Source organism: Malania oleifera, chromosome 10 (genome assembly GCF_029873635.1).
Source record: "Malania oleifera isolate guangnan ecotype guangnan chromosome 10, ASM2987363v1, whole genome shotgun sequence".
Taxonomy (NCBI): Eukaryota; Viridiplantae; Streptophyta; class Magnoliopsida; order Santalales; family Ximeniaceae; genus Malania; species Malania oleifera.
Genome location: NC_080426.1, coordinates 21,554,741 through 21,567,800, shown reverse-complemented (window position 1 = coordinate 21,567,800; position 13,060 = coordinate 21,554,741). Strand labels below are relative to the sequence as shown.

The 13,060-nt window shown below is 34.2% G+C and overlaps 1 protein-coding gene across 4 annotated transcripts; it reads right to left on the bottom strand.

The window, feature by feature from the left end:
- Window positions 1–656: 656 nt before the first annotated feature.
- LOC131165256 (pentatricopeptide repeat-containing protein At5g04780, mitochondrial) lies at window positions 657–3,258 on the bottom strand. Of its 4 annotated transcripts, none has more exons than XM_058122879.1 (3): window positions 2,199–3,230; window positions 887–2,083; window positions 657–757 (listed from the first exon to the last, which is right to left on the bottom strand). In XM_058122879.1, exon 2 carries the CDS (start codon window positions 2,046–2,048, stop codon window positions 1,143–1,145), a length of 906 nt encoding a protein of 301 aa, XP_057978862.1. In that variant the 5' UTR covers window positions 2,049–2,083; window positions 2,199–3,230; the 3' UTR covers window positions 657–757; window positions 887–1,142. The 4 variants fall into 3 exon arrangements, with proteins under 4 accessions (XP_057978864.1, XP_057978862.1, XP_057978865.1 ...); XM_058122881.1 differs by having other exon boundaries at window positions 657–751; window positions 2,199–3,258; XM_058122880.1 differs by having other exon boundaries at window positions 657–2,083.
- Between the last annotated feature and the right edge of the window lie 9,802 nt (window positions 3,259–13,060).

The following is a 13,060-nucleotide window of genomic DNA, read 5'->3' as shown; positions in this document are numbered from 1 at the left end:
GCCGATGGTTCGTAACTCTAGGCAACAACATCGTAAAAGTCGAGACGTGAAACTAATTTGCCTGACGTGCTAACAGTTGGATGACCAAGTATGTGACCAAGACCAATAAGGATCATCTAGGCATGAGATGGATCTGAATAGGGTCAAAACGTGAGAGGTAGGATTGGTTCAAAGGCACTTGTGGAATGCAATTCGATACACATAAGGCGCCAATGGTAAGACCCACTTGAACAACTGTTGGAGAATTGAACTTCCTCTCATAAGGGAAATGGTTTCCGTTCAAGGGGGAGTGGTTGAAATTCACAAGTGAGTGGGAGATTGTTGAGAATTCCACTTGTGAACTTGTCCCACTTTGAAAAATTTGAATGGATGATGGGTGCTTATATACATGGTTGGGCCCAAAACCCAATAGGCTTAAACTTTTGGGTCAAGTTGGTATTCACCCATGTGTATCAAGCATACCTATGGACTCTTTCGGTACTAACAGATGCTATAGGCATACCCATGACCTCCACTTTGTTGACTTGGTGTTCAATGGTTCAACAAAATTTTACAACTTCAATGGCCAGTAGATCTTCACTTATCATCAACCTAATGATAATTTTAATCACTGATTGAGTTTCGCAACTTTTGCCTGTGAGGATACAAGGATAATCTACAGAAATGAAATTGTATATTTATAGTATAGTTTCATACAAACTCATGACACTCCCTTGCCACCGTGCTTTGCTTATCTCAAAATTTAACCCTTCTGCACCTGACCACAAACAAAATAAACAAATAAAATAAATAAAGAGTGAAGATGCCATTGTGGCTCATCTAATTGAAGATAAGGAACAAATTTGAATTTAACAAGTGGACATTAATTCTGGAAACTATGGTTTACCATTGGCACTGTGACCATAAAGATCGTGAAGGTTTGAAGCCTGTCCTGCTAGCAACTAATTATAGATTGACATACCCTATTTGAAGCATGCATTTTCTGTGGAACTAAAGTCAGATCTTAGAAGAGGGTTTATGATAATAGAAACAAATCCTCAAGTCTTGAGCTTGGAAGAATTTTATCCACACCCAAGCATATATGTGTGGACCCCCAACAGTCAATAACAAAAACCATCGCAACCAATTGTTTGACCAACATTTCACCAAAAATCACCACAGGAACAAAGCCCATTCCTAAAATGGTGAAATCGATTCGTATCCCTTACAATAACCGTCCTCCCTGTAATACTTGATGCAAGCTTCATAAAAGAATGGCAGTCCCCACATATCCTAAGATTCTTCATAATCCTAATGGGTGCGCCAAGAGGTAAACACATTAGCCCAAATGTAAATGCTAGCTTCTCACTGTGGTGTCTCAAAAGTTCCTCCTTCCTACTCTCTTCCACATCATGAAGATCATGCTCTGTCTTGTCTTTATAATCCAGCTTCTTCATTCCTTCCACCAAATCCTCCAATTTTAAATAAATCTCACCAATTCTAGGATGACATCTCTCCCCAACCATGAATGTATGAACTTTGTCTTTAATTTCAATCCAACTCTTACCCTTCTCTTTTTTTGTTTCACTATCTTTAAGAAACTTCCTTGTCCTGGCAACTTCCTCCCACATTTTTTTTGCAGCGTATATGTTGGAAAGCAAGACATGGTTTCCTGCATTATCAGGCTCAATCTCAAACAGTTTTTTAGCTGCAACCTCAGCCAGCTCGAGATTCCCATGGACTTTGCAGGAGGCCAACAGCGATCCCCACATGGAAGCAGTAGCATCAAATGGCATTGTCTTAATCAAATCCTGAGCCTCATAAGTCAGCCCAGATCGGGCAAGAACATCAACCATGCATGAATAATGAAGGACATTTGGGAACAGATTGTGCTCCGTTATCATCAGATTAAAATAGCTTCGTCCCTTTTCAACCAATCCCATATGACTACATGCGGACAACACAGATATGTAAGTTACTTCATTTGGATAGATACCCATCTGCTGCATCTTCTCAAATGATATCATGGCCTCCATAGGATGAGCATTTCTTGAGAACCCCGAAATCATTGCATTCCATAAAACCACGTTCCTCTCCTCTGCACCTGAAAACACAACGTAAGCTTCTTCAATGCCTCCACATTTTGAATACAGGTCTATGAGTGAGGACGCTACATAAACATTTGAACCAAAACCAGTTTTATTTAAAATGGCATGCACCTGTTTCCCTTCAATTAGAGCTGCCAGTCCCGAACACGCAGCGAGAGTAGAAGAAATTGTAAATTGGTTGTGTTCCAAACCCATCATTTGCACCTTGTGGAATAATACTAAAGCCTCCTCATAAAGCTCATTTTGCACATACCCTGCCACCATAGAACTCCATGTGATGGCGCTTCTCTCGGGCATGCACTCAAAGACCCAACGTGCATCTCTCATTAATTTGCACTTGGCATAAACATCAAGCAATGCAGTCCCCACAAATGCATTCGACTCCATCGCCGTCTTAAGAGCAAAAGCATGCAATTGTTTGCACTCAACAACTGCGCATTTCGCAGCACAAGCACAAAGAACACTAGAAATGGTAAATTCACAAAAATGGGCTCCTTCTCTTTGCATCTGCATAAGAAGGTTAAGAGCTTCTTGTTCATTCCAATTCTGGGTATACGAACCAATCATGGTGTTCCATGAAACAATGCTTCGTTCGGGCATTTCATCAAACACCTGGCGAGCAGAGCCAACAATCCCACACTTAGAATACATATTTACGAGCATGTTTGATGTTAGCGTGTCCTTCTCTAATCCAACGCGAATAGCCTGTCCATGGCAGGCCTTCCCCTCTATGATTGCTCTCTCCCTCGCACATTTCTGCAAGAGACCCTGCAAATTGGACACCCGAAAAACACCCGCAGCCACCCGAACATGTTCTTCCAAGCTTGATGTGTCAGGTTTAGCATTGGGTATACATGATAAGTACCTTACATGAAGAACAATACTGTCGAATATCCTCTTCTGCTTCCTCAAAATGTTCATGTCTTTTTGCTATAGCATGGTGAAGCCCCTGGAACCTGGCTCCTAACAGGCTACCAACAATGCATATTCATGAAAAGTTCATACCCATTTTCCTGGCTACATTTGGTTCTTTAATTGAATTCAACCCATCAAAATTCCAAGGTAGAAAACTAAATAAAAGAAATCAACTCATCAAGCGGCAAAGGGTTGTAAATTGCAAAATGGCAGCCAAGAAGAATAAGGCGGGGGCGGCCTGCAGGGCCGCAGGTGAGATCATTGCTACATAGAAGAGGCCAATCTTATTTAGAATAAGTTGATCCAAACTAATCCGGACCCAACTTGGGCTGGGCCAAATTAAAAAAGCCCAATCTCAACTGAATAGTGTGCAAGTTGGGCCCTGTCCAATGTCCAGGCTTTTTTTATGTATTTTTTTTTTATTTGAGGGGGCTAGATGCCATGTAAGAAATAAGATATATAGAGGGATTGTATTTTGTAGGGTGCATCATTCTCTTTCATGGTTGGATGTTTGCTTCAATGGTTCAATCCTCAAGGATTAAGGTCCTAAATGGTGTAATTTCTTCGTTTCTTATTTTTCAAAATTTATATAAAAATAATCTTGGTTTATTATAAATAGTGTTATTTTGGTTTTGTTAGTAGCGATTAGGTCCAAGCAATATTGTTTTATACCAAAACAACGTCATTTTAATGTTTTCAAGAAAGGTCTCATTAGATGGTGCCTTCAAAAAAATATCAAATTTTTTAAAATCAAATTCACAATTTTTTTTTTTTTTTAAATATAGAGAAATCCAAAAGGGGAGGGGGGTAGACACATTGTTTGGATGGACCACTCGTAAGTCCAAAGACACAAGTTCCGAACGCACTAACAAAAAAAATGTTCATATGACTACTTACGAAGTTTCTAATTATTTTGTAACAATATTTTTTATGGACTTTGTAAAAATGGATAACACTTTACGAAACATAGAATCTCCAACGTCAAAGACGTAGATACGAAGTGCACATGGATGATAAAACTAGAAAAAATGACATATAGTACCTCGTTAAATTTATGGTTAGAACTAATGAGAATAAACTTAAAAGCATGCAACACATAATAGTTCTATATTACTCAATAAATCGACCCTAAGGTACATTTTCTTTTTCAAAGTTCACCCATCCCACTAGAGGTACACAAGAACAAAGGTATAAAATCAAAGACTTGTATTGAAAGTTAGAATCATATTTTATAATATATACTTCTTTTGCTATTTATATCAAGTAACACTGTTCATGATTTACTTAATCAAACTATACGTGAATCAAAGTCTCAATTTTCCAAAAAAAAAAACAAAAACAAAATCATCAAACCATTTCAATTGGTTGGTTAATAATCAAATTGAACCAATTTTTTAAAATTAGATTGTAGATTTCTTCACCTTGTTAGGTTTGACGGACTAGGCTTTATAACAGTGGGTCATTGAAAGTATTTTTTACTAATTTAATAATTTTTTATTTGAACTTTGAAGTGCTTATAAAATTTAAGCTCACATGCATCGCATGAGCGGGGCTATATCTATCGAGTAGCATAAAAAATGAATACTAACAGCTAAAAGGAATTAGCTTCCTATAATTTTTCCCTCTACTTTTCTTAACTTAATATTTTCGTTAAAAAATAGTATTTATATTTAAAATCTTACATTTTTTTATCGTTATTTAGAAAACATCCCGATGGTCAAAACGTATTAAAATTTATGTTGTAAGTTTAAATTCATAAATATTCTAAGCTAGTGAGAAATGAATATTTGCTCCCTCTTATTATGCAGTGCATGTTTATTGGGCCTCTAAAAAATAAATAAAATAAAAAGCAAACTATGAAAGCATTTTTTTAGTAAGCAAATATTGCCTAGCTGACAGCTCAATTCAAGCTTGGGAGATTTACTTTTCTTTTGATTTAGTAAAATTGACTAGAATCTTTCTCAAAGTTTTATGAATTTCTCTTATTGAAGTCTAATAAAAAAAAAATTACAAATTTCACTGAAGTTTTAAAAATATTTTACAGATATTTCTCGATATTTTATATTTGATACATTTGTACTCTTTTTTTTTTTTCATTTTTTTTTCTTTTTACTGATTATCATATGAGCTATACGTCTTTTAAAACCTAAATAAACTAGTGAAAATTTTGAAAACTTTAATCTTACGTTTGGAAGCATGAATTTTATACCTTAAATTTGAATAAATTTCAATACAATTTTATATTCATCTCATTCAAATCCAATATAAGTCGAAATCTAAGACATCTCTAAATTAGGGTAAAAAAATATTATATCTTTTTGCTAACATTTAATGTTTGAAACAAAATGAATGTAATGAAATTTTTGGGAATGTAGGTACTAATTATTTCTTATGTTTATTATTATTTCATTCAACAAGAAATAAGAAAATAATAAAAATTTTTATGATGAAATTTGAAAACAGTTATTTATTGTCTATTTCTTTTTAAAATAATAGTGTGCGAGATCCTTTAGACGCTGGACTAATCTACCGAAATAATGGAACCATCCCTCTACCCTTCTGCACTTAAATATAAAAGTATTATTTCAAATATAAAATCATAATCCTCGAGAGTTGAATACTGATCATTTAATGAGAAAAATTTTGACTTCATCACCCGAGACAGAGTGACTATTTTTTATTTATTCCTTACCATGCACTTATATAAAAGTTCACATAATTTTTTTATATAACTAATTTTAATCAATAAAAGAAGTATGCAACTTCGTCCAAACTGGAAAAAAAAAAAAAAAAACTATATATATATATATATATATATATATGTACCCCACTCAAAAAAAAAAAAAAAAACAGACGTTTCCAAATTTACCCTCTCTCTCTCTCTCTCTCTCTCTCTCTCTTTCATTGCTTTGGGCTTTCGTGGAAAAGTTAATGCTGCCACGCAAATTGAATGTACTGAAAGTGCTAATGGTGCCAATAATCAAATCAAACATAGTTGATAGCTCCACGCCCATAACCAAAGTAGAATATTTTAACTGCTTAACCCTCCTATTAATCCCTTTATACTTTCCTTTTCAACTTTCACTTTTGGATTTTCAAAAGCTATTGAAAATGCCTAATGATTAAATATTTTTTTTATTGAGTTGGGGGATGAGAGGTGGTTTAGGCCAAATTCAACTTCTCTTGCCGACATCTTCAGAACCACTCATCAAGTTATATGTCAATGCAGCATGCGCATCCAATAAGTAAAGAGTTTGTATCAAATTGCTTTCATACACATAATTTGTAAATAATCAACATATTTTTTGTATGTCACGGGTTATTGAATCATCTTAATTAAAATTGTATTACATAGATAATTTGACCTTATATAAGCTTATGTGTCACGATTCAATGGACGGTGCACGGTAGCCTCGTGCCACTTAAGTTGCTTTTAAGTTCTATTGTATTATGTAGGCCTTGAATTCACCGTTTGAAAGTGTTTGTACTCACATTGTCTTATAAGTGAATTTCATGTTAGTTAAAAAGAAAATGATTCTATATGAACTAGTTCAACCTTTGATTTTGGGTGACACGTCTTATATCTCTATATTCCATTTTTATTTTGGTTCCACCTTATTGTTCATAATTTAGATTATATTGGGTGGAATTTGTTATTCTTTATGATTATGATTAATGCATGTTTTAATTTTAGCTAAGGAAGACCCATTGTAATTTTTTTTTTTTATAATTATTCTATAGTGGAACACTAGAAGGATGCATCAATCTTATTGTTTTTTACTTCACACCAAAGAGTTTTTCATATAAATCTCTACATTCCTTTATGTGTGCATGGTTTTTTTCGTGTTGCTGATTAATTATTTTTCATTTCATATTTAGTTATTGATTGTTTTACTCGATTTCAATTCAAATAAGGGAAAAGATTGTCTTAAGCTATTATGTTTCGATCATTACCTCCATACCTATATATCCCAACCCTATTGGAGTTTAGTTATTGTATAATCGTATATGTGAATAATAACATTATGATTACTTTTAATTGGAGTAGTAATTATCATACTTGGAAAGTAAAAAGTAAAGGATTTTTTTTTAATTTTAAAAAATAAAATGTTAAATAAAGAGATCAGGAGAAAATTTATAAGTTGTTTATCCTTTCAGTTAAAATCTCCTGTGATGAAAAATAAGAGAATAACTAAAAGTAGAGGTTCAAAAAATTTAGAAGTATTTTACTTGTAACAACAAAGGGCACGAAATATTGTCCAAGGGAAAGAATTCATCGATTCTCAAAATACACTTAACCCATTAATATTACCTTTTGTTTTGTAAGATTCGTTTGGATCAAACATTTTATTTGAGCAAATGAAAAAATAAAATAATATTATTATTTTTTTCATTATATTCACTATTTATAAGTAAATTAAATTATATTTGTTAATTTAATTTTTTCTTCTTACTTTTTTGACAATCAAATATGAAAAAATAAATTATTTTTTATCTTTTTCTATTATTTTTTAAATTGCAAATAAATCTGAAATATTGTTTTTCTATTTTAGGTTTCATTGAAGAAATGAAATAAGAAGAAATGTTTTTATATATTGCGTGACTAAAATCACGTGATGATATAGGGAAGCAAAATATTTTGGCCCGCAGAAACACACAAAGGCCCTGGGCCCTCCATTATTCTTGACAATTAAATGACCTATCCAAATCCAATCCCCTTACTTTCATGACCTGATACGTCACAACTTGGCTCTTATCTAAACTACTAGGAAAATATTGTTTGATACTTAAAACATATTCTATATGAGATTTCATCTTCTTGCATCTGATTACAAAGAAAGTAAGAAAAAAAAAATACGTATAACAAATTAATAAATAAAATTTTAATTCTATACTTGAATAATATTTTATTTTAAATTTTTTAAAATTACACTAGAGCAAATTTTTATTTAAATATTATTTGATGCAAAAAAGAAAATATAATTAATAAAAAATATTTTTTTCTGAATAAAACTCTTAATTGTGGGTCTTAAAATAATTAATATTGGGGGAAGCAAAGAGACAAATAAGAGATATCATCCAAATCGAGCAGCTATAAAATAATTAATATTGAGATGGTGACACGTATTCCACTCACTCATATATAAATTGTTTTTTTCTTTCTTTCTCTCTCTTCTTTTCTCCGTTCCCTTTTCTCTCCTTTTCCTCTTCCTCTCTCTTTCTTCTTTTTTCCCTCCTTCTACCTCTCTCGTAGATTATTCTCTCTCTCCCTCTGATCCCTTCTCTCTTACTCTCTTTCTCTTCTCTTTCTCATGCAAATTCTCTCTCTCTCTCTCTCTCTCTCTCTCTCTCTCTCTCTCTCTCTCTCTCTATTCCTCCTTTATATCTCTTCTCTTTCTTCTTCTATCCCGTAGACTCTCATTGACTTCTTTTTTCTTTTTCTCTTTTCCTTTGAATGATTATTTGCCTCTATTCTATCTATTCTCTCTCATTCTCTTTCTTCTTCATTTCCTCATTGATCTTTCTTTCTTCTCTATTCTCACACTCTCTCTTCTCATTTTTGTAGGTTTTGCTTGAAGAGAAGCATGAGTAGAGAGCTTGAGCTCTTTGCCTTCAAATCTGTATTCAACTCTAGGTTGGGAAAGTAACAAAAAAAGTAGCACAGCGAATAAATATTTTCCAAAAATTAAATCTGTGATGAGGAAAAATAACCAACCAATAATAATAATAAATAACACACCACAATAGGAACACCACGATTTTAACATGGAAAATCCCTCCAATGTGAAGGGTAAAAACCATGGGGCCTATGAGAGCCAATAAAATTTTTACTATAATGGAGGCAAAAATTATAACAATACAATCACAAAAAATGCTCACAAACTTAGAACAAAAAGGATTCCCAAAAAAGTCGCGATAAAATAAAAATGAGCAGAAAGAAGTCACCCAAATGCAGTTACTATCAGTACTGCAAAATTAAGTCCTCCAAAGCTCTGAAATAGATATCCACCGTCCAGATCCAAGGTCGACAAATCCCGAGCGTGCTCTCCAAATTTCAGTAAAAAATGGATCACAAAAGACTCTCCAATCGTCGAGTTGATAAAGATGGTCATGAGTGTTCTTCCCCACACAACAACAACAGCTGTTGTTTTTTTTTTTTTTTCCTCTTTTTTTCTCTCTGGTGCGACGCAACACACTGCCACAACTGTCTCCTTTAATTTGGTTGCCCTAATGGGCATCAAGCACATGGGCCTTTTATTTTTTTAATGTGGGCTGGACCCAACACTCCACAAATAAGTTCCCCCCCCCCCTTTTTACTTTATTTTCCTCATTTCATTTTTTGTTTTGCTTGGATTTTCTTAAGAAAATCTCCCTAGGTTTTCTTATGAGACAACCAAGATTAATCTAAGCTAGGTTGGGTTTTAATCTTGTTCTAAACTGAGTTACTTAGGATCTTGGGCTTGAATTGACTATGGGTTTGATTTGGTTTTGGGTTAAGGGTTGGGGCAAATTGAGTTATATTAGCTAGGGCGGACCAAGCTCAATTTGGGTAATTGGGCTTGATCAATTGAGCCAGACCCAATTGGGCCAAGGTGAGTTGGACTCTAGCTATGGTTGAATTGGGTCAAAGTCTAAAGGTCAATGGACCCAAGACAATATTGGACTTGGGTCTGGATCCGCAGGTCAATTATTTAAGATTCCAATTAGGTTCACCCGAATTCGGGTCGGATTGTGGGTCATTTGGTATGGGTTTTTAGATCTCAGTCAACATTTCAGGTATGTGTATTCCAGTTTCGGGTCAAATTCTTGAATCTTTTTTGACATACTTTGAGCACTAACCCCAGAATTCAAAAATTCAACATTTTACTAGAAATTGATTAATTAACCTATCGCAACGTCCGAGAGAAAGGGTCTGGAATGACGAATAAAAATAATAATAATAATAATAATAATACAAGTTTGATGGACTTGTCACTTACCTGTTATTTTCTTAGATGTGGTTAAATTACCTAATTACTGCTTGTTGATTAGTCTTTTAGACTAATCTTAGGTCAAGGAACCAGTAGTCTTAGTGTGCATTAACCAGAATTAGGATCGAAAGTTCAGTTATGTTAGGAGAAGGTATCAACACCCCTATGCACTCATTCTACAAATGATACCTAATTAATCATGAATTATCCCTAAATTGAATATAATTGTAATGATCTGCTTATTTTACCATATTTTTTTTCCATAATAATATTCATATAATAGTCTTGGTAAATCATAATCCACCTGAACCCAAGGGTACCAGGGTATACCTGAAATACAATACCAATACCTAAGTAGCAGAAAACGTAAAATCATATGCATATCAAATTGTCCAACCAACACAATACTAGAGTTTACTACAACCGTCATATGAATATACATGTCCCAAAATATCCAAAAAAGAGTCCTAGGGTTGCTACCTAAAAATCTGTCTAACCTTAACAAGTACTTACCCTTCAAGTAGGGTAGAACAGTTGAATCCTAACGCTGCAGAGTTCTATCTGCTCTCTATCTGGGCTCCTGAAATGTTTATATAATTTAGAGTGAGACACCTCTCAGTGAGGAAAATAAACTAATATCAGTATGTGGTAACATAAGTATTTTCGTATTATACATATAATAGTACATGAATATACTTAATAAAACTGTTTGTACCATATCGGGGAAAACATATATAATCATAACATGGTATAACATACTGAATTTCCATACATATAAATCATTTCATATAATTGTACATAAAAAACATCTTGTATGGTTAGCTGGCAGGTGTCATGTCTTAGCCCCACATGACTGGGTTGTGCGGCCTGAAAGCGGGACCTGACAATGGTTGGCCGACCGCTGCCAAGTCAAATAAAAGTCTACAAGTACGATGGGTCTGTCCCACTTGGTCCGGACACCAGAGGGACGTCTACGCTACAATAAACCACATCGACTGCCAATCTCCCACAGCCCCGTACGGCAAGTGGTAGCACTAACATAAATATGATCGTGATCATATAGCTACGGTACCGTGCTTCGTGAAAGCCTAAATGAAACCAACCAAGTTCTGATAACATGTAACATATTTCCAAATAATGATACATGACTATTACATAATCATATGGGTCATGCTTGTATTTTCATACATCTTTGCATAACATATTATATAACATTCACGGCCCGTACGCCGACATTTTGTGTTTTATAATTCACGGCCCGTACGCCGGTATTGCATATTATAAAACCTTCAGCCCATATGCTGGTATTTCATATAAAACCCTTGGCCGTACGCCAACATATCATATAAAAACCTTGGCCCGTACATCGACATATCATATAAAAATCTCGGTTCGTACGCCGACATATCATATAAAATCCTCAGCCTGTACGCCGATATATCATATAAATCCTCACCTTGTACGTTGATATATCATATAAAATTCTTAGTTTTAAAATTCCCTGTATCAATTTAACATTTTCCTGAAAGCAATAAAATCATACTTATTTTGTAAACATAATATTCTTGATCATCAGCATTATCTGCAACATAATTCTACATCATACATATTTATCTAAAATTAAATGCTGTAAAATAATAAATATATTTTTACGAAATCCTGACTTAGTTTATTCCCTTACCTGATTTCTAAAAAGCCCGTACAAAGTCTAACCTTACACCTGCAGGGTTTCTCATTCAACACCCTGAAAACAAAATCTCTCTGAACAAAACTTCAGTATTTCTTCAAGTACTATAATTCTTACAACTGTAGGAAAGTCAAATATTGAATAAAAAGTCTTACCTTGAATTTGGGATGAAGTCCAAGTTAACCCCACTAACGATCCACTCCAGCAAACTTGAAGAGAACTTTCCCAATAGTGTCCTAGTGGCCTCGGATCGTCAAACCGGTAAGAATTCGGCCCAAAATCTTAGAGAGAAGGGGGAAGGGACGAACGAGAGAGAGAGAGAGAGAGAGAGAGAGAGAGAGAGAGAGTTCTTCACGTAATTCTGCAAAAAAATTCGAGTTTAGGCTATTTGTACACCCGCACTCGTCGACAAGCCACGTCACCTCGTCAATAAGGCTACAAAGGAAGTTTGTCGACGAACACCTATTCCTCATTGACGAAATTTAGAACTGAAAATAGCCTCACGGTATCTTCTCGTCGACGAGACACATGTCCCCGTTAATGATCCTAATAAGCCACTTCGTCGATGAGCGCTTTGCGTTCGTCGACGAGGACCTGCTGTGACCCCCTTTACAATTTTATTTTTCTCCCTCTTTTATTATTTAAATACCATAAGTCTTTGGGTTACTACATTCTCCTCTCCTTATTAAAATTTTGTCCTTGAAATTTGCTACCCATACGATTCATCATCCCCTAAAGAAAACTGTCTGCTTATTTTATTACTTACCCTCACTTATGGCTAAAGAATACCGTGATTACATTTGAAGTTCTAAGAGATTACATATATAAAATAAAATTCTTCCAAAACTAAAATACTACTTACTAACTAAAATATTACTTATACTGACTAACCTACAAAAGAAACATTACATAATTACTTCCACTTTTTTTTATTACAACTGAGCTCCACTAAATAAGTGTGGATATTTTTGCTTTATCCGTTCCTCAAACTCCCAAGATGCTTCTTCTATTGTGTGATTTCTCCACAAAACTTTTACTAAAGTAATCTTCTTATTATGAAATTCCTGCTCTTTCCTGTCCAAAATCTGTACTGGTACCTCCTTATAAATTAGTGAATTACTGAGCTCTATGTAACGACCCCAACCCGCCATATGGGCCTGGAGTGCTACTTTAGTGACGTCTCTGTACCTAATACCTTGTTCATTATATATAAAACACATATATGCAGCGAAAATGAAATACAAAATTCTCAAATTAAATTACTAGAGTTTTAACTATCTTTATACATAAATATATCCATTTTCACATAATTACATCCCATCAAACTAAATAAAAATAAAATCTCTATCTACACACTACCTACATAAATTTACACCTCTAACTCGGCTTCTGTAGCTCGC